General features: G+C 43.7%; 3 protein-coding genes and 1 non-coding gene across 4 annotated transcripts in view; all 4 read right to left on the bottom strand.

Annotated features, from left to right (window-relative positions):
* Positions 1-1935: 1935 nt before the first annotated feature.
* On the bottom strand, positions 1936-4510 carry npm3 (nucleophosmin/nucleoplasmin, 3). Its single transcript, XM_031839867.1, has 5 exons — positions 4341-4510; positions 4074-4159; positions 3744-3863; positions 3562-3655; positions 1936-2797 (listed from the first exon to the last, which is right to left on the bottom strand). Exons 1-5 carry the CDS (start codon positions 4411-4413, stop codon positions 2694-2696), a joined length of 477 nt encoding a protein of 158 aa, XP_031695727.1. The 5' UTR covers positions 4414-4510; the 3' UTR covers positions 1936-2693.
* Positions 4511-5010: 500 nt separating this feature from the next.
* oga (O-GlcNAcase) lies at positions 5011-16537 on the bottom strand. The gene is made up of 18 exons (XM_031877995.1): positions 16372-16537; positions 15811-15862; positions 15602-15699; positions 15358-15488; positions 15063-15234; positions 14871-14969; positions 14476-14760; positions 14182-14340; positions 13868-14058; positions 13446-13694; positions 13142-13339; positions 12582-12756; positions 9688-9773; positions 8367-8471; positions 8000-8091; positions 7706-7898; positions 7458-7617; positions 5011-7329 (listed from the first exon to the last, which is right to left on the bottom strand). Exons 1-18 carry the CDS (start codon positions 16535-16537, stop codon positions 7193-7195), a joined length of 2748 nt encoding a protein of 915 aa, XP_031733855.1. The 3' UTR covers positions 5011-7192.
* Positions 16538-17840: 1303 nt separating this feature from the next.
* The window catches only part of pprc1 (PPARG related coactivator 1), a 10215-nt gene continuing 5352 nt past the window's right edge, over positions 17841-22703 (bottom strand). The window contains exons 6-14 of the mRNA XM_031877983.1: positions 22582-22635; positions 21799-21859; positions 21471-21538; positions 20560-21292; positions 20238-20450; positions 20059-20119; positions 19841-19962; positions 19419-19570; positions 17841-18509 (exon numbers count right to left, since the gene is read on the bottom strand). Coding sequence (XP_031733843.1) covers positions 18409-18509; positions 19419-19570; positions 19841-19962; positions 20059-20119; positions 20238-20450; positions 20560-21292; positions 21471-21538; positions 21799-21859; positions 22582-22635 — 1565 coding nt within the window. The 3' untranslated portion in view covers positions 17841-18408. The remainder of the gene's footprint in view (positions 18510-19418; positions 19571-19840; positions 19963-20058; positions 20120-20237; positions 20451-20559; positions 21293-21470; positions 21539-21798; positions 21860-22581; positions 22636-22703) is intronic.
* Positions 19641-19779, bottom strand: LOC116380132 (small nucleolar RNA SNORA50). The gene has a single exon (XR_004212509.1). It is a non-coding gene; the product is annotated as a small nucleolar RNA SNORA50 (small nucleolar RNA).

Raw genomic sequence — 22703 nt, 5'->3', positions numbered from 1 at the left:
AGAGAGAGAGAGAGAGAGAGAGAGAGAGAGAGAGAGAGAGAGAGAGACATGGCATCACTGTCACAAAAATGTCAACCACTTGGGATAATGAAGGATAAGAGCTTGAGCGGGACACCATGATAATGCTAAATCATACATATCTATTTAAGCTCCCTCTGATTAAAGCATCCCGACCCTACTTGTCGTTGCGCCTCCCCCTCAATCCTGTCTCCTTGTTAATAGGAAGCTGCCATCAAGGGCATCACACAGGTGGTCCTTTCTCATGTTACCATGGCAGCACCTGGCATGACTTACTTGTTGGGACCAAACTCGTCTCACGGACATCTGGTGCTCAGCGGTGTGGTTTGTTCAGCAGTCTCTCCCTCAACCGCTCCCTCTTCTACAAGTTTGAGCTACTTGTAGTGTACATTTTAAATTTATTGTGCTTTTAACTGGAGTACTATGTCTGACAGCTTTAGTTACCAGGTAGTTTTCACATGCCCTCCCTTTCCAGTGAAAACCACGTCTCTCCAGATGTGTTGATTATGAATGTTTGTGATAAACTGAAGGATGAAGCCTCTCGGATCAACTGCATAAATGCTTTTTCACAAAGCTGATCTCATGAAAAGTTTGGTTTTATAGAACAGGATGGATTACTGTAGATTTAACTACCCACCAGTATATAAAGAAGTTTAAAATAGCATGACCTCAAACATCCGCACATATGAAGTGCAACGTACACAAACAACTGCACAATGACTAATAATTCAAAACTTTAGATGTAGAAAGTTTTTTAATGCAGGACTTTTACTAGTAGTATTTTCAGTGTTGTATTTAAAACTTCTTCCCTACTGGCTTCGGTTTTTGAGCCATTCAACGATTGTGATGTATTTTTCCATTGGTAGATTATTTGGTCGGATAAAAGGGGGGCGGTTTTGAACACTTTGTTTGAGAGGATCACTTTCCTCCACATACATCAGCTGAAGGTGTGGCGGGTGTAACAGTGCTTCTCTCATCTCTTCCCCATTTCTCCTCCAATCTCACCTCCATGGCGCCTGCAGCCCGCTGGCTCTTCCCACAGAAGCTGTGTGACAGCAGCTGACAGATGGACACAACTTTTGCCTGGACTGAGGTTTGTTGGCTATTTTGCCGTTGACAGTTATCTTCCAGAAAAGGTAATAAACACTTTTACATGTGGATGTGATGAGGAAGTTGCGTCCTTGTAATTTCCTAGCTATATGGCTGCATCCAATCAGAGTTAAGGAGCTCCATTGCTTCTCAGTACGAAGATGAAGTGCAGTGTGTCTACTTCAATCAGGGAATGTAATGAGACGGAGTGGAACGGCTCTGACAATCTGCAGATGAGCCAGTTATACAGTCCACTACAGTGATTTTCTGTTTACAGCTGAAGATCATGTTTACACGAGAGGATGTTTGTACAGTGCATCTGCCTTCGCGAAGCTTCAGCTGATATCACGCCATCTACTTTAAGCGTGGCCAATCATTTTTAAACAGTTTAGAAGTGGTGCTTTATGAGAAAATTTGTCTTTACTCATTTCTCTAGTTTTTCTATTGCTTATTATTTTTCTTCTGAGCCTGTAGACCATGAAGTACAGCGATTACAATACGATCCTACAAGAACACTAAATATTCGGACAAAATTAGCTTGAATTCAAATGGTTTTGGTCATTTCACTAATAGATTTGTTTTTGTTGTTGCAGGCCACTGTTTATCAAATTGGATGAAACCACATTCAGTCATAATAAATCAGCTGAGTTTTATCTTTTTATTTAATCAGATCTTGTGAAACTGGTATACATTGAATTGAAAACATGTTTCAGGAGCTTTAAATAAAAAGGTGCTGTTTTTTTATTAACTTAAGCACAATGCTGGTTTTTCTGCTATGTGGCTAAATAAAAAAAGACACTAAACTTAAGATACATAAACTTAATGTAATAAGCTTAAAATTCCTTTTTTATTAATGATTTCAAATGGGAGATAAATGAAAACAAACAAAATGTTTGCTTGATGCATTCACTACAGTACAAAATATTCACATTTATGAATGCCATATCACATAGATGAACAATATTTTTGGAACTACAAACAATTTGGAAACAGAGATAGTCTTGAGCACTGAGAACATTTAATACATTGGATGTATGCAAGTCATCTGATTGCACCTTTCAGTTGGAATCCCAATTTGTCTGGAAACTCCTGTTTGACAAGTACAAGTACACACACACACACACACACACACACACACACACACACACACACACAATGATTTTGCTTTTACACGAACAGTATCTATAAACAACACCAGAATCCACTGGAGGTAAAACACATTTTCCACCACCGGTGCAATAACTCCACGTCAGTGGTGCCTGTATCATATACAGTATAAAAACAATGGGTAGCATTTAATAGCAAAAACAGTTCTTCTATAAGTGAACCTCCTAACCGCCGTTAAATACACTGCAGACACCGAGAGCTCGCAGTGACAAACCGACGGGTGGAAAGGGGTGAGGTCATGATTTCACTTCCTCCAACAGCGTGCTCAGCTTCCACCACACTAAGCATTCACTTGGCTGCGCGGGAGAAGAAGTAACTTCGTAAAACGTGTCAGTCCTGTACAAAAAAAACCTTATTTCTTAAAAACATATCAGCGAGTGAGTGCGGCCATCCCAAAAGACTATCAGTGACCTCTCCGCCTACTGCTTCTGCTTCTTCTTCGCTGGTTTAATGGGGCTGATCTCTTCCTCGTCATCATCCTCGTCATCCTCATCAGACAGGTCCGACTCTTCATCCTGTGAGGCTGCACAACAAGGACGACGTTAAATCACTGTCTTAAATTGAATCCTGGTATTATATCAGAAATATATTACAAATCAGATACAATCTACATTTAAAACTTAATTGAAATACATTTCCGCGTGTCAAAGATTTATTTAGATAATTTAAAATAAATTTGACATTTCATTGTCCAAAGATGCGTTTATCTTTTCATGTAGTCAAACTAAAGAGAAACTAGAAGTACCTCAGAATACTAATGATCAAAATGCTTCCTCTATTATGACATTATGTAGAGAAGCAAACGTTTGTGGCATCTACTCGGTGTTGAGGATGACGGTATTACAAAGCAACACATTAGCTGCTTGGTAATTGCATTCATTGTTCCACATGCCAATCAGTGTTTGGCCGTAGCTGCAACAATTATTTTCGTTATCAATTAATATGCAGATTACTTTCTTGAATAATTGGTCAGTGAAATGAGTGAATGAATTATTCAGCAAATCTCAAATTGACCCATTCAAATAGATGGTTTGTCCAAAACTAGTTGGAAATAAAGAATAAAAAAAGAAGACTATTGACATTTTAAACAGAGTAAATATGACATTTTTGTTTTTAAAACTGTCAGAAATTATTAAATGATCATTTTTCTGTTGAAAATGTTGAATGTAAATAGCAAATATCACTGACCTATTTCATTAACAGTGAATGTATCAACTGTTGGAGCTATTCTCAGTGGGCCGTTAGCCAAAGCACTGAGAGGTTCAAATAGAAGAATGGAAGTGTTACCTATAAGGTGTAACCCGCTGACGGTAACTGGCCCCGTTCCAGCCTTGAGCCGGATGGTCACTGGGGCTTTCAGCTCAAAGTCTCCCAGACTCACCTGAGGAAAAAGAAGGTAAAGGCTGAGCTACATCTCCATCATGTGCGGCACAGTAACCTGCATTCAGAGAGAAACCCCTGTGCTGTACCATGGGCAGGCAGCTGAGGTGAAGGTTGGCGATGGGCACGGAAATGGTCTTTCCTTGGTGGTTCATGGCCGTTACCTCCACCACATTACTCTCCACCTTGGCGCCCTCTCCCAGACACACCTGTCAAGAGTCAAATAAATAATTCAGCTCATTCAAACAGACTGTTGGCAGCCAGATTAAAGTATGTTTTAGCTGATTAGAAGACAAAACGGTGGCTCAACAGCCTTGGCTACTTGGATACACACCTTCCTGTAAAACCTGCGTTAGACTGAGTGAAGTGAGGCCGTTTTGCATCCAGTGAATCTGAATAAAACTAAACTCTGTACATACTGTTCTGAGTTCAAGGAAGTGCTCCAGGTCCTCCTCTTCGTCTCCTTGGAAAGTGTAGAAAGGTACTTTAGAGGACAGCTCGCAGCCTGGAAGACACGTCAACACCAGGATGGTTTTAAGAACAGGTTTTTATTTTGTATTTCATGCCAGTTAGTGCACTGGCTGAAACACAGACATATCAGAGCGGGTGCCGCACAGTGGGGACATCACAGTATAGACCCACGTGTGCGCCGACAGAGCTGACAAACTGTATTAAACGGGTCTTACTGAACAGGAAGCTCTCCAACTTCGATTGTCCAGCTGGTCCGAGATCCGAGGAGTCATCGTCGTTGTGAGACATGTTGACGAAGCACAAAATGTGGGTTTGCCGTTAAAGATTTATAAGCAAATGAACCCTCCACGAGAAATAACAAGCGCGTCGCACTACGAGCATGCCTGACGCGTCATCACTGTGCGTCTTTGGTTCGGAAATGTATTTATTTATTTTCTCCCCCTTTGCCAATACAACATACCAGCAACAACAATATATCTAGATAAACAAATACATTAATAATTAATATGTAGAACAATAAATGATACATGGCACTATGTTAAATGTATGTTCTATTCGGTTTAAACGTTTTAAATTCATTAACAATGCCTTTCTGCATGTAAAAATATGTATTTTTTTCCCCAAGAACTCACGACAACTTATGCATAGATACGATTTTCCATAAGTCGGTGGCTTGTTTCAGGAATAATGCAACTATAAAGGACAGTTTAAAACACCACAAATCCACACTTGAACATTTTTAATAAAATTAGCTTTTTTTTGTTGCCTAAAGTGCCAAAAAGAGAAACGGCCTTCCCTTTATTTGTCAAAACAGAAACAGCAAATCTTCCTTCAGGGCACAGAGATTAAAAACAACCTGCAAGAAAGACTAACAAAGGACCAAAATGACTTTATCATGGTTTATTAGTTTTGAATCTTATGTATCTTACATACAAATTGTACATGTGTCACTTTTATGACCCCCCCCCCAAATCAAAATGTGCAATTGGAGCCATTTCCCTCAAGACCGGTTGGCAGATGAGACAGCTTGTGCGACGAGAATGAAAACTCCTGTGGGTGTGTTTCTCACCTCGCTGGAACGGCAGCACATTGGATAGCTGTACAAGACGGGGCATTGTAACCAGACCAGCACTTTAAACAGAAAGCTAGCCACAATTTTAACAAGGATATACAAAATAATAACGCTTCATGATTGACCGTCTATACGATCTACAGTATCATGCTCATAGAGGTGCGTGGCATGCTTCTTCCTCTATGGAGCACGAGATGAGGTTATTCTAATGACTGTCACAGCAAATCCATTACACCTCATGCACATTATGAATGTACACAGTATCAAAACATCACATTGGCAGACAGCTACTGATGATCCTCAAGTAACCAACAGAACACGGCCTATCTGTAGTCCAAACGCTTCTTCTTAACAAACTACATAAGATTTACAAAAACAAAATGGGAAATGCGTCAGAATATAAAACATTCAACGGACAGATAGGAAAAGGTCGAGGAATTTCTCACCGAGGCTCAACCCGAGAAGACATTCATTTGAGAGGATGCCATGTTGAAACAATGCAGGGAGGGATGCAAGCCGATAGATGTAAAGTGATCATTTTACATTACCAATAGAAAGCAAAAAAATATATATTCTCTTTTAGGACATCTCTTGAACATAGTCCAGCTCACCCGCTGCTTCACAGGTCAGGTTTGGAATTAGTGGTTAAGAAATAAAAGGAGCAGCTTTGTGACAGTTAATGCTTCCAAGTCTTTAGGATTCTTACTTATTTTAACCGTTGCATTCCGATGTAAATTGGCGCCTGTCAAATATTACAGTTTTCTTCTTAATAGCAGAGCAGAAAAATCAAGATTTTGGTCCCACGGGTCCTGCTTTAAGAAGGGGTGTCCCTGGCAGTTAGCTTAGGTTTACTGAAGGGTTTCTGCGCTGGAGTTTGGGATCCGGTCGGGAAAAACTAAGACATGTGACCGTCGATGTTACGCCACATGTCTGGAATTTGAGCGACTAGGCCAATGTCCTAAAATGACCCGACTCCAGCTATATCTGACCGATACGTCTCAGAAAGCTTTCAAACAAAAGACACTGGGGTCTGCAATATAAACTTAAAATACAAAGGCAATGAACCAAAAGGCAATAGCTCAAAAAGGGAAATAAGCTGAATTATTAAGATAAAATGGCCACAAGCAAAGCACAGAACAGAAACGGGCTGATGTTTGTAAACTCGTGGAAGCGTTTCTAGAGCTTTTCCAAAGGTCTACTGCTAGTTGAACAAAAACTCAGAGGACTTCATGAATACTTTCCACTTGCTGGTCTAAGACGATCTTTTACGGAGGGTTTCAACTCCGAACAATTTTCAAATGTTCCCACCCTTCATTTGTGCAGGCTCAGCATTTCACATCAGTTTTTGAGAGAAACAAGCCACTTAAAAGGCCTCTTTCTCCAAGTCTATTGTGGAGCAACGGGAAAATCCATGATGTGACACATAGCACCTCACATCCTGTATAAAGGTGTCCTACTTATGTCAACAGCTGCGTTATTTCTCAGGATGTACGGGTAAGTGAGACATCACCTGAGATACAGGCCAGGTCACCCTCGTTTTACAGCTCTGCCTCCATTTCAGACACAGACACTTTGCATTCGGGCATGAGGGAAATATCCATGTAACGACTACCGGATTAAATCTGAGAAAAAGGCTTATGGAGTTTTCACTTCCTGCCTCCTGGAGGTATATGAGAAGTGAGACCCCACAATCATTGCTGGAGTGCCACTCTTCCATGTTGGCTGAAATCGACTGATTACAGATCGCTCATCGGCCTTCTAGCTTCGGATCTGCTGGATCCAACAGAGCCATAGCATCTAATGGCAGCGCAGGGAATCTGTGTGCGACTGCTGTGCTTCTGTACACAAATCCTAAAAAGAGGTTTTTTCCCCCGGGCTAGCCCAGATGGTAATGTAGTATAAAATCATCATGGACGTTTTTCCTCATGAAGGTAGCAAACATGTTGGAGCCTTGCTGTCTTCTCTGTCTGTCTGTTACTGACGCAGGAGGTCTCTTCATAGGCTGCGGCCCATAAGGATGACGTCTTTGGGAAAGCCCTCCATTTTGGCCACTTCATAGCATCCCAGTTTACTATAAAAGTCCAACATTCTCTTATCGGTCTGACGAACCTGACAGAACGCACCAAGGGACCCTGGAAGAAAAACAGACGACAACTCAGACAATGACAAAAATCATCTTCCAACATGACCAACAACACAATATGTCCGTTAGTAGCAGCAATGAACGTTGATGTCATAACTGAAATGGGCTGCCACGTACCGTTGGCCTTAAGAGACGATAGAAGACATCCCATCATGCTTTTGGCCACACTGGGGTCAGTGACTTTAGCATGAATGTCAACCTTGATGAGAGAGGGGAAGTTGGAGAGGAAAGAGTCTGGAAGACCCTCCTCCTCTTCGTGGAAACTCAGCATCATTTTCTACAGAGACGGTGAAGCAAAACTCAACAACAGGTGTGCCAACAAATAAAGACATCCCGATGGTTTAAGAGATGGAGGACGAGCCTACCTCAGCGTCTGTGAGGTCCTTCTCGCAGTCAGGTTTAACGTACTTCTCTTTCATGAAGGGAATCCAGTTCAACTTGCATTTCTTGACGAAGGGCTGGACATCCACAGTACCGAGAGCATAACCGCAGATCCCTTCATCGTCCTCGAGCACAAACCCGTAGTCTGAACTCAGTGTCAGGAGACCTCCTACTAACCTGTAGAAAAGACAGGAAGGACAGTGTCAGCCATGTTGCGTTGCACTGCGGGGGGGGACGACTGCAGAGCAGGCGTTAGTTATCTCCATGCGTGCCTTTACCTGTCTCCTATGAGATCAGAATCCTCATCAGAGGCGGGTTCATCCTCCATCCCTTCGCTGTACATTTCTTTACAGATTTTATAAATGGCAGTCTGAAAGAAAGAAGACGGGTACAGCTGTCACTTGACCAATTATGACACGAGACACAAGAGCCAAAGCTAAGCCCAGAAAAGGCCACAAAGAAGCTCAACGTCAGCACATTTGCTGATTGTAAAGAGCATGTGAGCACAGTATTGTGCCACATTGAGTGCAAAGCATTCAAAAAGCTTAAACTAGGCCAGTTCTGCCAACAACGGGCCAATATAATATCTGCAACCATACATTTATTACATAACATAAGGTTAAAGACCAAACACAAAGGTCTTACCACATCTTTGGGATAGTACGGCCTTATGGAATACATTTTGGAGGTTGGCATTGAAGGTGGAGGTTGGAAGAAAAGATCGTTTGCCCCTTCTATTGGCAACAATCTCTGTGGGTATCAAAAGAAACGGGTTCAGTTTCACCGAGACCAGGTGCAGTGACGCATTGACTCGCTGTGCTTTTGCTACAGTTGTGCCACTATCAAACCAAAAGGAACTACAGAAGAGAGCAAAGCGCTTAAGACGACAAATATGGTAGAAAATAAATAATTAAAATGCTACAGATTCAAACTGACGTTCCTTGTTGAACTGACAGTGGACAACAAGAGCAAACGTCACATCTTTCTCATTTTTGGCTGAAGGAACATAGCACAACAAGCACACACACATGTTTGCTTTTTCAAATATAAAACAAAAAAGGTGGTATTTTGGTCTGACTAAGGTTGTACTGGCTGAAGGAGATGCTCCTTTCCCTTTTGTAACACATCGCAATATATTCGCTGCGCAGGACCCTCCTGTTGAGAAAAATAATGATGCTGGCGCAGAGAGGCTGAGAGAACTCCAGGAAAAAAAACCCCAATGAGGCAAATTCAATGTGAGCTTGAATAGAATAGAATAGAAATATACTCTATTCATCCCCAAGGGGAAATTTGTCTGTGGCAGCAGCAAACAAGGTTACACAATAAAATAAAAATATTAAGTAACTAACGGAGCTAACGGAGTAATTCGACAGCATGTTAGTTGCCGTTGAGAGTCTTGCTGCTCTCCGAGGACGGAGACGCTTCTTTGAGACTGGACAAGGTGTGTTTGATCATGGAGTTTTCTCATTGCAAAACATGCTTGCGCTCTCGCTGGCGCTGCGATGCTTGTGCGTGCGCTGGCAAAGGGGCTGGGTTGGTAATTTGTATGCTCCTGCAAAGAAATGAGATGTCATGAAAATAAGACCTAGCCGCGCTCGCTTGCGCCGCGCTGCGCTATGGGGGAAAGCAGCATCTCCTTGGGCAGTTGCTGAAAGAAATTCAAATTAATCAAAATCAGAAAACGCCATGCCGAGCATTGGCTGTGACCCCCCCCCCTCAGTCAGGATGGGTTTCAGGTCACTCTCCCACAGCCTGACACTATATCCCCAAAAAATGATTCACGGGTTTAAGCTTCTGTGGAGAACGAGTGAACCCGGATTTTATGAAGCCCGACCCATTACAATCAGCTCACCTTCGACAGACCAAAGCCCCTCCTACCTACACACATATTATCATTGTGGTCTTTGCTCACAACACTCTTTTTTTTTTTCCATAAAGATTGCTGTAAATTCAGTGCATTAGATACCTGGAACTCTCCTGCTAGACCTCCCCTAAAGGCCCAGGGTTCTTGGTCTCCTCTAAGGAACTGTGCTGAGGACTGACTACGACACCCTGTTAGGAGCAGAGCCAAGCGGACATTGTTACCACAGGATGGGGCTCTCTGACAGATGAAGGGAGTGGGGAAATGGGGAAGGGTTATATGTATCCAATTACATAATCCATATAAATAAATGAATTTTATTTTACTCGTTAAAACTTTTTTTTTTTTTTTTAAAAGGACCTAATTTGGAATAAACTATATTCAGAGGAAATATCGTAAATGAGGCTCAAGCAACTAAAGCTTACGTGTTTGCCAGAAGGAAAATCAGGTCCAAGAGATAAATACTCCTTATAGTGTCTGTGTCAATACAACAATGTCAAACTGCTCCACGCTAACTGGTATGCAGGTCTTCAGAAATAACTTCTTTCATGCAGTGAGGACCGCATGCCCTCAAAGAGCCTGGTGGGGGAACTGAAACAAGCACAGTTCACCCCTTTGGTGCTTCGGTGAGGGATCTACCGTAATATTCATCAAGTCTGTCACTTTTTCACCGACCATCAGAACCGGAACCCATACCGTCTACGGACTATAGAAGTAAGCTTCAGCTGCCGTCACCCCACTCCTCCTAGCACCCCGTGTGAAGTCACATTCTCATCTTATCTGCCTCGTCACATGACCGGGCAGCACGAGTCATCAAACCAGGAAGACATGAACCTTCCTTGAGTTAAAGGCCTCTCATCTTACTATTGAAAATCCACAACCAGCCAGACCAAAGATGAAACACACACACACATATATATCTAAAGCACACAGGGCTCTTAGAGTCTGTATACATAAGTGTTCCTGCTAACAAAGTCGAACCCTGGTTGACGACAAGCCCCGTCATGTGACCAGACAAACGCAGCGCGCAGTAAGAGCACCCAATAGTGCTTTACATTACCTCACCCTGACACCTAAAACAATTCCTCTGTTGAACTGACACAACACAGCACGCGGATGCACCCACGGAGAAGGAACTGTGAACTCGCTTACACAAGATGAAAAATCAACCAAAACGGACAAAAGAATGATCTTGTGGGTGAATAACTTCCACCTCAGTGATCCATTCAGACTGCATTGGAAAACATGCAACTGTTGCTCTGGCATGGTCCGGCCAATGTGTGGGATGATGATGACCATGTGCCCGCGGGTGCATTTTCAAAAGCCAAGTATAAATTCCCTTGAGCAGGTGCATCCGGCTGGTTTGAGCCAGTTCTATAGGCCTACTGACAGAAACAAAAAAACAAGTTAGAAAGAGAGAAATTTGGGAGTTAACACTTTAGGATTCAAAGCTAAGTCGCTGTGCAAAATGTGACTTCATCCGGAGGGCTGCTTCTTTTCCTCCAAATAAAAATTGCTTACATTTACAAATCTAGTTAAAAGAAATAAATACATAAATCCCGTTCAAATGGGAAACTAAAAAGTCCCGACGCTTGCACTGTGCATACATCGGTCACTGTCGCTCCGACAGCAGAAGAAACTTGTACTGTGGATTCTTCCATCTGTCCATAGTGAAGGGAGAAAACAGTAGAGAATAGTTATTAGTAAGTGTTCTCAGGACAATAACCAGGGAGGGTGAGACCAAGTGCTGCTTGCACCGCTTCTCTTGAGGGGAAACATGGGGGCCGATGTAGAAACCTGATAATAGCAACAGCAGAAGTCAACAGTTAGGAACTTACTGACTCTGCAGTTAATACGAGGAGTATTCAAAGATGACTGTATTCATGGGGCACTTGATTTCCTCTATGTTGCTAGAGTGGTTACCATCGTTTACTGATGCATTGTGGGTTGTTTTTTTTTGACGTGGTTTTGCCAGTGTGGGTATGCTGCCTGCTGTGTACTGTGGGCTAGAGTCCTCAGCTTTACCATATAGGACAGAAACCTGTGAATGAAACTGGGTTACAGGGGGGGGGGGGGGGCATACCACAGACCATGCTGGTGCTTCAGACTATTCAAAACAACACGATGAGGTCACATGTTATCACAAGGCTGAATGTCACACAAACTGCATCACAGTGCTCTATCTGAAAGAAGAGAAAGAATATCTTCTCTTACAAAAGGTGATGGACCACACACTGATACAGCTTGAGCAAACTATTCAGTTATTTCTGAGTTTATGCACCAGAATGGCCTTCCATAGTCAGTCAGTCAGCTTGCTCTTCAAGCTCGCGTGCGCGCTAGGGCATGGAGGAGGAGGAGGAGGAGGGGGGGGTTGAGGACTTCCCCCTGGCTCCCATCCCCACAGACGGAGAGATGGAAGCAAGTGTGTCTGTGTGGGAATGCAGCGGTGATGTTACTGGATACACAGCAAGCAGCAGTAACCCTGCTGGGACGTTCGCCACAGAGACCCAGTTCAGAGATCGCCAAGATGGGGGCAGCTTATTGTGGGATAAATGAGGGAGGATGCCAGCAGTGCAAGCGGCTTTTAGCCAGAAAACCAAACCAACAATCGAGGTGTGAAACAAGACAAATGAACAGAATCATAACTATTGAGAGTTGATGCAACTCGCCTGATCGGTGCATAGCTGATCTATATCAATTAAAATGGGGGGTGGGGGCTATAAGCTACTACTCTCTCAGTCTTTGATCAGTAAGCAGACTGTGCAAGATGTGTAAAATACTTATAACTTTGCTCTCATTCAACTACGTCGCTCTGGACTATGACATAATCCATGCAGCTCACCATTATCGTGCTTTATCTTTATTTAATCAGTTTTTACTTTGTGCGTAAGTGCGTGTCTGAGAATAAGAATAGTCCGGATTACCAGACTCGGTCAGACTATTGAGATGCTGCTGTAGTGCTCTAAGATGAAGGGCCTCGTGGTTACCGTCGTACGTACCTAGCCACTGGACAAAAGACTTGACCATAGAAATGATGCTCTTGATGTCCCAGATGTAAGTGTAGAGGTCGTAGAGGATGGTGCGGTTGGCTGAATTGGACAGCCGTGTGAACATCTGGATGACGGAGCAGCACATCTCCTCGAACTTCTCTGCCCTTGATTGCCATTCTTCCACCTGCACGCAACACAGTGATTGAAGAGAAGAACAAATAATAAATAAACAGACAGTTTGATGCGTCGCGGTAAGAAAAGCAAAGGTTTGACAATTTGAACACGTCTTTACTTTTAATTGTATTCATACATCTGTAATAGGTCAAAATGTATTTGAGGCAGATGGTTTAAAAAGGTCGAGCTCTAGTTCACACAAACACACAGAACACGCTGCTCTCTGGAGCACTCCGTCTCCCATCATCACCACACCACCCAATGGGCAGTGTGGGTAGTACACATCCACCATTTTGTTTTCAACAACCAAGTCCAGTTAATGTTGAACTAGTTTCCTCAGATGGACCGCTTTCTCTCAACTGTGTTACGCGTGTCCGTTCAAGGAATCAACCCACCTTCTCGGTCTCCTTCCTCTTGCAGTTGACACTGACGACGCTGCTGTTGGCTCGGAGCCAGTTGAACTCCTTTAACATCTGGATGGCCTTGGGCCCGTGTTCATACGGCAGGTAGAAGAGCTCTGCCAGCAGGCTCAGGTCGTCGAGTGTGAGGGGCTCTGCTTTGAACGGGGGCTCCTCGTCGGCCACAAACAAATCCTGAGAGCACAAACCAGAAATACTTCTGACTTCGTAGGGAATTCTAATTTGTTTTTGCTTTCAATTACAGATATGAAAAAAGGAAAGTCACAAATATTTCCGGCACCTGCTTGAGCAGATCGTCGGTCTGCATAGGGGCAATATCACTCCCAGGGTCCTCCTGGATAGACTCCTCGGGGGATTTAGACTCTGTCAGACTCTCCTTGTCTGTGTCCATGGGCTTCAGGTCCTCAGCTGAAACGGGACCAACCTGCTTCTCCTCCGGGTCAGCTTCTGCTTCTGGCTCCGGCTCATCCAGCTTCTCAACCACCATCTCCATGGGCTCCTCGTCAGAGTCCTTCTTCCCCCCCTCCACCTGCACAGGAGCAACACAAACACATACAGTTGCTTTTGTCTCCGATACACAAATGTTCAAGAAAGAAAGTGAAATGTCAAGAATCTGATCAGAAAGAAGCTCATCGAGTCGAAGGAACCTCAAATACTCATTCAAGCGCCGCTACTTGGTCTCATAGTGACAATGAGCCTCACCTCCTCTTCCTCCTGAGGTATCTTCGCCATGGTGTGCGAGAGCGGATCCAAACAGAGAGGCGGCATGGCTGGAGACATGATGGGCTGCTGGAACACAGTGGTGACTGTTGTGGAACAGCAGAGAGAGGGAGCAGCCATGGGCGAGACGTCGATGGCTGTGCTCTTGTCACCGCTCTGAGGCACCTGTCGGCCTGAAAGACAAAAGTTAGGCTTCACTGCATCCCGTCCTTCAGTCACAAATGCATCACTTCAGGCCATCCATGCAAAGACTTTTGAGTGTAAATCATTAGCATATGATATAATAATGCTCTCACTGTCGTATTGATGAGGCTCGACAAAATCCACGAGCCATTCTGTGAGGGCCAGTTTGAGAGCAAGCTGTGGGCTGTAGAGCATGTCCGTCTCCAGTTCTTCATCGCTGCCTTCATTCTCCAACTTGATCTGGATGGACACGGTGCTGTCCTCCCCGTCCGCTGGTGAAGAGCAAGACGGACGAACGAACAGAACAAAACAGCATTAACGACCGACCTGCGTTGCGGTAACCTGTGACAGAGTATAACCGTATACAGAAAACATTACAAACGAGTTAACCTCTGGATCACACTTACTCATGACCACGTCCTTGCGCACCCCATTCATGTTAGACTTGTACCAGGTGGCCAGAGTGTGGATCGCCACGAAGTTGGACTCAAACTCGCAGTTGGGGTTGGTGAGGACTCCCTTCAGCCTGGGGATGAGCTCCGTGGAGCGGCCCTTGTACGGACCCAAGAACAGCCTCTTGGGGTCATAATCGTTGGCGTGAATGTTGTCCCAGATCACCGGGGCTCTTCTTAGGATTTTTGACACCTCCTCAATTGAGTCGACCGAGATGTCTTTGGACACCACCTTGGGGCCTGCGGAGCAGAAAACACATCTCGGTTCATCGTTTCATCCACAGCTCTGACATGTATGATCGTATGCTTAACCGTGGCGATGGTGTGGTCCGTTGACAGGAAAGACTCACCGGTCCACAGCACCTCAATGCTCGGCAGTAGCTTCTCTCCGACTGTGTGCAGGTAGGGGGACTGAGCGGCATTTGGGAAGCAAAACGTTCCACAGTACTCTGTGTTTCAAGGCAAACAAACAAATATAAGTATCAATCCGGAGATGAAACAATAGTGCAAGATGTGCGTATTCCGAAGTAGAAGTCATGTACCTGTGGGACAGAAGAGAAAGGTTTCAGGCTCGCCCAGGTACTGGTAGATTTCGTTGGTAATGGAAACCTGAGCGTGTGCAAATGAGCTGAACACCTCTTTGTCAGCGGGGCACATGTTTTGGTCGATATCGTCAAAAAGTAAGGCAAAAGACTTGCAGCCGAAGTGAGTAACCTGAGGGGGAGAGAAAATATAGCCATTAAATAGGTTACACATAGAGGGAACATTTGATGGTATGAGGATGTAAAGACTTTGAACACATCGTTCACACTACTATCACACAAGATGTTGCGATACCTGGTCGAGTTTCCTCTTGAGTGCAGAAACCTCCTTCTGGTTGGAGAAGGTGATGTCCAGTCCGGGGGAAATGGCGTAGATGAACTCTATCCCGTACTCCTTAGCGGCCCCAATCAAAGTCATGAGTTGCTCTAAGAAACAGAGGAGGGGACATCACTAACTGAAGGCACGATTGTGCTTTTATAGTAATTGCATTACTCAGTTTCCTTTCCAGCTGATCCCAGGATCTATCGTGAGTACTCACCTGCTTCTTCCACCGAGTACAGCTCTCTCCAGAACATTCTGTGTTTGTAGTCATCTTTAGGCGCATAAAGGTACGTACTCAGTCCCCATTTCTGCTGCCTGTAGAATGCAATGTTGTACAAAGTCAGTACGACAATTCAAAATGATCTAGCTGTAATATTATTGGGTGTTCGATTATTTGACTGCTTAAATAAGTCGCATAGTTCATACCTTCTGAACAACTCTTTCCTCTGCTCCATTGTCCACGGTCGACCATAGAAGCCTGCATCGGCAAACAACACATTCAGTTTACAGGCAGTCTGCAGTGATGATTTTTACAAACTACATCTTTTGTGCATATTTTTGCTGAAACTAACAATTTAGTTTGAGGTGGACATGCATTTTTTTTTGCTTATTACGGCTGTTTTTCTAAACTAATTAATCACTTTGTCTATGAATTGTCATAACGTATATGAGGGCCTTCTTAAGTTAATTCATTAGAGGACAATACTCTCTGAATATTTGTCTTATTCAGTCTGACCGAAGGCCAAAACTGCACTAAATATTCAATCTATAATTTGACATAAAAACAAATGTATTCTCCACCTTAGTTGAGGTGCAACCTGACAATGTTTACAGGATTTTTTGATCAACTTGTAGCATATTAATTGTGCACTACAACTGACTCCATCTTTTGCAGGAGTGCTGCAGGATTCCGATGACATGCTTATGATTGCATGCAGACCACGACTGGATCAGATGTTAAATGTGATTGTTTTTAGCTGATATTACCTTCCACGACTCCGCATATGAATTTCCTGTGGCCCGTGGGTTCGACCCCGATGCCGGACTCCTCCACCGGACCAGGGGCCTCCTCGCGAGCCTCTCCGGAGACCGGGCTGGGGCTCTGCTCACCGGCCAATTGAGGAGTCTCCAGCGGCTTATCTTTTTGAACCATTGTTACAGATTTATTTTGTAAAGTCACCAAATTCAGACAAAATCAAGCGAGCACGGAGCAACTTTTTTTTTTTAAATATCTGTAGTTCAGCAGAAAAACGCCAAGCAAATCCTGCAGGAAATAAATGGCCACTGCCTGTCTCACGTTAGCTGGAGTACGGCATTAACGAGTCTATCAAAATTGTCGAAAAGTTAGCGACTGCTTGTACAAGATAAACCTAAATCAGCATCAGGTGGTGCATGGACAACATGCACGGTGGCTAAAATATAGAGGAAAACGAGACGTTCGCTTGTTATTGTCCGATCATTTTCTTCTCTTTATGCTAAGATTTGTCCTTGTTTTCGCTCGGTTCTTCCTGTTTACACCGAGTGCGCATGCGCCGATGACTGGTTTAAACCAGTCAGAACTAGATCTGTGTGACAAAACAGCGCAAAGATGTTACCGTGGCAAAGAGATAGATGACATTCATATTCCGCGACGACAAACGTTAACACGCAGGTGTCAAAATAAAAGTAAAATGATTTGTTACTGTATATAAGTGTCACTAACGGTCAACCGATGACTTTATCCAAATGACCGCATTTGCAGTTGTACAAATTGTCTTATATACGATGTACGTGGTGTAATAAACTGTAGAAAAGTACTGGACATGATTAATTGGTGCTCAGAGCAGTAATAACCTCGTGGAGTTCTTAAGGAGTAATTCATTGTCGTAACATTCCTAAACTTGAAGCAAACGTTCATCTGTTGCCTGTTGACTCGCTCTTTTTCAGTGGTTGTGTTGAATATCTCACCAGCTTTCTAATATATTGAGACTCCAGTCCATATTAGGAATGCATCCGAGCTCCGACACCATTTTCAAAAGGGGAGGTGCTGCGCAATTGTTGTGACCTGGACCTGCGCATCCCGTCAGCAAAACACATGCTCTATTTTTAATCACTATCCAATTATATCTGGTCATAACCCAGAACTTCCACTACAGCAAGGAACTCTGCAAGGACAGCGCATTGGTTCATTCACACTAGTGCTTCTTTAGAGGCCTCCTTTCCTTAATGTGACTTTTTCATAGCAGACATGTTTACTACTGGTATTACTAATAACCTTTATGATGGCTCTGTTCTATTAGGAGTGTCACCGGGTGATGGCGAACCAATTAAAACCCTTTTCACATTTTGGCATGTCATAACGGCTATAGCACAGGTGTAATTAATGCTATTAAAAAGAGCACTTTCAGGGCCTGGTATTTTGCATTCTGGCTCACTGGGAACCGAGCAGATCGTTAACAGAATTAGTTTCACATGAGCTTTTTCTGCAGTCTTTTAAAGAGGTCCATGAAAACAAGGCAGCAAAAAAAAAAAAAGGCACATTTTTTGTTAATTACACCTATAGTTTTCTTGGGACATGTCAAATGGCCCATTATCTCTGACAAATACTTCCCTTTATAAAGAAGATGTAAACAATAACAAAAGCAATGCAGACACTCGAGTTGGAATGAAAACAAACAATATTTAGTCATATTTTTTTATTTAGGTTTGTAGTACATTCAATGCATCACAACCTCCTCCCAGTCATTGGAGAGGTCCATCCCACTTACCTTTCCCCTTTTAAAAATGATTCTCTCCATACAATTCAGATTTGATTATACATTTAAATAAACTTAAAAAAAAATATTTAATTTGACTTGTTCCATTTTTTTTCTTTTCCACTTTCATTACAAATCTTCACTTCAATAGAAGGTGTTAGCTTGCAGAAACAAAATAAAACAAAATAAAACTAATGCAACAACTAAAATGTAAAGACAGTGTTGCAGGTGAGAAGCCAACCGTTGGCTCTGAGGTAAGTGTCGGCTGCTTCCTGCTGCAGGCCTCCTGTTACCTCTTCTGATTCTGCTGGGCCTGCTTCAATAAAGTGTCGAAGTCTAGTCCATGGAACTTGCCTTTCGCAGGCAATGGTTCGTACTCTCTACTCAAATCTGAAAAAGGAAGGAAAACAAAGTCAGCATTGCATCAAAATAAAAAGGACAGCAGAACTTACTGTACTCAGGTTGTGCAATTTCAAACCATTGATGGGACAACACCACAGATGTAGCATTTTACAAATCCCAAATGTTTGGCATGCCACCGAAAAATGAATTATTCTTATGACATTTTATTGTGTCCCTATATGATCATCTAAGTTCTGTTTCAATTTAGATCAGTAAAATATAAATATAAATATATCGAGCCACAAAACAAACTCCGAATCAACATTTAAAAACCCATCATGTGAAAACTGTGTGCAATGTATGACGTCATTAAAGAAACACTTTAGTGTGAAACTTCAGTAGTTAAAAAGGTAAGATCGGATTTTTGGAAGTGGGGTTTGTACTAGGTACGCCCCCAAAAACAGACGGGGGTACCAGCATGGTACTGCTGAAGACTAAACAAAAACTGTTTTAAGTGCACGCTATATTTAGAATATTTTCCAACAGGGAACTAATTTGTTTCTTCAAACTTGGGGCGTGTAGACTGCCTTCTACTGTAGGTAATACACAAATATGGAAAAGTACCTCGTGTAGTCCCACTTCAACCAATTCTTTTTAAGTGTTCAACATTTAATATGTTAATGTATACTTTTGATGATTAAAAATTGGGTCTGTTAGTTTTAAAAAAACACACAAAAAGCACATTTAAAAAAGGACCGTATGCTCAAAAATCTAAACGTTGCCTACTTGCTGCAGTGATTATCCCCTCAAATAGTTAACTGCTCTCAGCTGAGCACACTGCATTGGGATAACCTGGAGCCAATATGTCCAATCTTCTACAATCAATACCATTTGGATGAATTACCAGCACTCTGGGTGAGAGCTACAAGAACTTTGTGTCTGTTGATTTGTGCGTACCCAGATCAGCATAGTTGCTTTTGCAGAACTGTCTCCTTCCACCAAAACAGAGATCAAATGGCAGCTCATCAGGCTTGCGCAGCTTGCTTCCATTCTCAATGGCTGTGAACGCATTCTTGGTGTCGTAATAAGTCACAAACCCGTAGTTGTCCCTGTGACAGATATGCAAACCATTATCCTGTGTTCATTTGTAGTTTCACAGGTCTAGGTACATCGTGTTTGAGCTGTGACTTGCATTTAAAAGAGCAAACTGTGGGCGTGGCCAGGAGGCTCCAGTTATGAACAAGGCTGATATGCTATAGCACTGTAGCATGGCCCAACAGGTCACAGACGAGACCAACAAGGTTCAAATACAGTGCAATTCAGTTACATCATATCCTTATTACAATAGCAAGAGTAAAGTAAGCTGCTGATGTACTTACCCATGGTCTCTAAAGTGCAGGGTGCATTCTTCAATCTCGCCAAATAAAGAGAAGCGCTCTTTAAGTTCGTTTTGGGTCATTGTTCCCCGAATTCGACCAATGTAAACAACCCTGCGCTCCTCCTGAGAGAAGAAAGTAGTCGATGAGACGATTCATTGTGAGAATATTTGAACCACTTTGCTTAGAGACCGGTGTACGAGGGAGTAAGATTTACTTACAATGGCTTTCTCCTTGAGTCTTTTCACCTCCTCCAAATTTGTCTTCGCACTTTGACCATAGCTGGATGAACATGAGGGACAAAGGAAGACTAGATGAAGCCTTTCTCAAAAAACGCTCGGTAAAGTATTTGCTATACACAAGTGATATATATATATATATATATACACACACACAGTACCTGTGTAATCTTCTGCTTCTACTCCACTGAGCTTGTCTCTGAGGGGATTGAGGGGATTGAGACCGCGACCTGGAGCGACTCCAGGAGCCAGACCGAGAGGAGGAATACGAGTACCGCCTCCTCCTGGGAGGGGAGCGGGACACAGAGGGAGAGGACCTGGAGGAGGACCGGGATGAGGAGCTGGAACTACTTTCAGAGTGACGGAGACGACACCTAGAGAGGAAATAGGAAAGCATGCCGGTGATGGACAGGAAAACATAACCCCTAGAAATTGTCATCAAGATGCTGCATGAACCCAAGACATTCAGACTGTGGGCCTAACCTTTTCTTAGATGGCGAGTGTGATCTAGACCGAGATGAAGAGGAATGGGAGTCTGACTCTGAACTGCTGGACATGGGGCTGGGAGAACGATGGGATCTTCTTTTCCTCGACCGGCCTCCGGTCCTCTCTTTGGGACTAGATCCGGGACTGGGCGTGCGTGAAGAAGCAGCATGTTGACGGTAGGACCTCCCAAAAGGCCTTCTCCTGGGGCTTCCTCCTTTAACAGAGGCGTCAGTGTCCTGATGAGCAGGCGAAGCATCAGGAGTCTCCAGGACAGAGCTTCTCTCCATCTCATCAGGCCTGTGATCGAGGGGCTCCGTCACAGGAAAAACTGGTGTTTTGGTTGTAACCACAAGCTTTATGGGAGGATGAGCAGACGGTGCCTGGGAAGCTGGGGGTGTTGGTGTAGTGGTTCTAGTGGGTTGCCCGATGGGTTTAATAGTGATAAACGATGGCTGTTTGACATTCCAACGCTGGCCTGGCTCTCCAGTGGAAGTGCCTTTGTGTGGGAGGCAGTAGTCGTGGTCCATACATGCTAGCTCGGGGGCTACAGTGGCGGCAGCAGGAGTGGGTTTGCTGCGGGACCGGACTGAGGGCAGAGGCCGGGCCTCTATCTGGATAACCTTGGAGGAGCTCGACTTTGAGGCATCAGCAGCCTTGCTCTTTCCCAGCAGGGCCACAGGGGCCAGGGGTTTCCACATCTGGTGGGGAGGAGTAGCTGGGGGAGTCAAAGCTGACGCAGAGGGAAAGAAAGTGCACCACAGTTACAAACAACATTCAAGTGCAGTTGGTCATCTGATCACGATGTAGTATTTCAGATAACCATATCTAATGAAGCCATACAACTTCTTCCTTATCCGCTTTAATGGTTTAGCGTAATGACTCATCATAAAGTCAAAATGCTGAATTACCTGCAGTACTCGAGAGGTCATTTGCTCTAAGGCGCTCCACGACTGTTTTCTCTGGAGCCAGCTCAACACTGTAAATGGAGCACAGGGTCGGTTACGATCAGTGGGAAATTGTGTAGCTGCCACCTCTTGATTAGAGCGCAAAGCCAGGTTGCACATATTTAGAACCGAGACAGCCATCACGCTGGCCTGACAAAAGCAGGGCTTGCGGTAGGTCTTGGCAAAAAGGTGTGTGCGAGTGATCTTTACACACAGCTAACAGGTTTCATTTAGAGAAACCGTGACTCCCGTCAGTCACACAGAGCAGCGTGAGGGCTGTAGGGTAACTCACCTCGAGTTTCCTACAGCTGCTGCTCTACCAGAGACCTCCAGCATACATTGCTCCTCTTTGGCTGAAGAGAGAAGGAACAAGGAAGTAAGTGCATCAGCACAAGGAACGACAAAATGAACAGAGCAACACACACCAATAAACAGAAATAAAAATTCTGCTTGACCAACATTGGATGAACTGTAGCAACCTGCAGCATGTCAGGTGTAAATGCAGTGTATCATGCGTTTTGCCCTTGTAATACTAGCAGTGAGTTTTATCATGCGTTTTTAGCTGCAGTCCACAGTGGGACGGTTCAATAACAAGCCCACTGACATAAGTAATGACAAGTTCAGAGTGCGGCTACTTGTTGGGGCTGGGGGCTCGTACATCCGCTCAAACAAAGACAGCAGGGCGAGAGTTAAATGGATTTGCGAACAGGGCAGAATTCCAGCAGCTGAGCGGACAAGAGCACAATGCAGCTTCTCTGCCCCCCCGCAGCACACATCTCTTAAAGGGGAATGTTTCAGTAAGAAAAATAAAATCCTGCCATTTAGAACCTCACAATCTTTCTTCTCTAGGAGGATCAGATGAGCTTCAAGCTCGTACGAAAAGCCTGCTAAGACTATGAAAGCAGAGGAATGGACATCCACCTCTAAGCACATGCACAACCTCTTTAGGCAGGATCTATTGCTTTAAGCCTTTTAGTCAAATTCCTTCTACCCTCTCACCCACTACTGCCAACCAAAGAGTGCTGCGATGTTGTATGAAAACGGATAAAAATAATAACCAGTCATCGTTGATTACCTTGGGTTTCCTCAAACTGCTCCAGCAAGCTGGTCATATCAGCAGCTTCAATACCTTCAAAAAAATGATCATGTTAAAATATATATATATATATATATATATATATATATATATATATATAT

This window comes from Anarrhichthys ocellatus, unplaced genomic scaffold (genome assembly GCF_004355925.1).
Source record: "Anarrhichthys ocellatus isolate YVR2014 unplaced genomic scaffold, GSC_Weel_1.0 scaffold3, whole genome shotgun sequence".
NCBI classification, from domain to species: domain Eukaryota; kingdom Metazoa; phylum Chordata; class Actinopteri; order Perciformes; family Anarhichadidae; genus Anarrhichthys; species Anarrhichthys ocellatus.
The sequence above is the reverse complement of the archived record's forward strand: the minus strand, read 5'-3'. Positions and strand labels throughout refer to the sequence as shown.

What these genes read in the sequence shown, in the direction of transcription:
- npm3 (XM_031839867.1), bottom strand. Translation starts at nt 4,413, where the DNA reads ATGTCTCACAACGACGATGACTCCTCGGATCTCGGACCAGCTGGACAA. An exon ending in GTTGGAGAGCTTCCTGTTCA is followed by an intron (nt 4,160 to 4,340) that starts GTAAGACCCGTT and finishes CGTGTCTTCCAG; the next exon opens with GCTGCGAGCTGTCCTCTAAA. An exon ending in ACCTCAGCTGCCTGCCCATG is followed by an intron (nt 3,656 to 3,743) that starts GTACAGCACAGG and finishes CTTTTTCCTCAG; the next exon opens with GTGAGTCTGGGAGACTTTGA.
- oga (XM_031877995.1), bottom strand. Translation starts at nt 16,537, where the DNA reads ATGGTTCAAAAAGATAAGCCGCTGGAGACTCCTCAATTGGCCGGTGAG. An exon ending in GTACTCGGTGGAAGAAGCAG is followed by an intron (nt 15,489 to 15,601) that starts GTGAGTACTCAC and finishes TCTGTTTCTTAG; the next exon opens with AGCAACTCATGACTTTGATT. An exon ending in CATTGAGGTGCTGTGGACCG is followed by an intron (nt 14,761 to 14,870) that starts GTGAGTCTTTCC and finishes TCTGCTCCGCAG; the next exon opens with GCCCCAAGGTGGTGTCCAAA.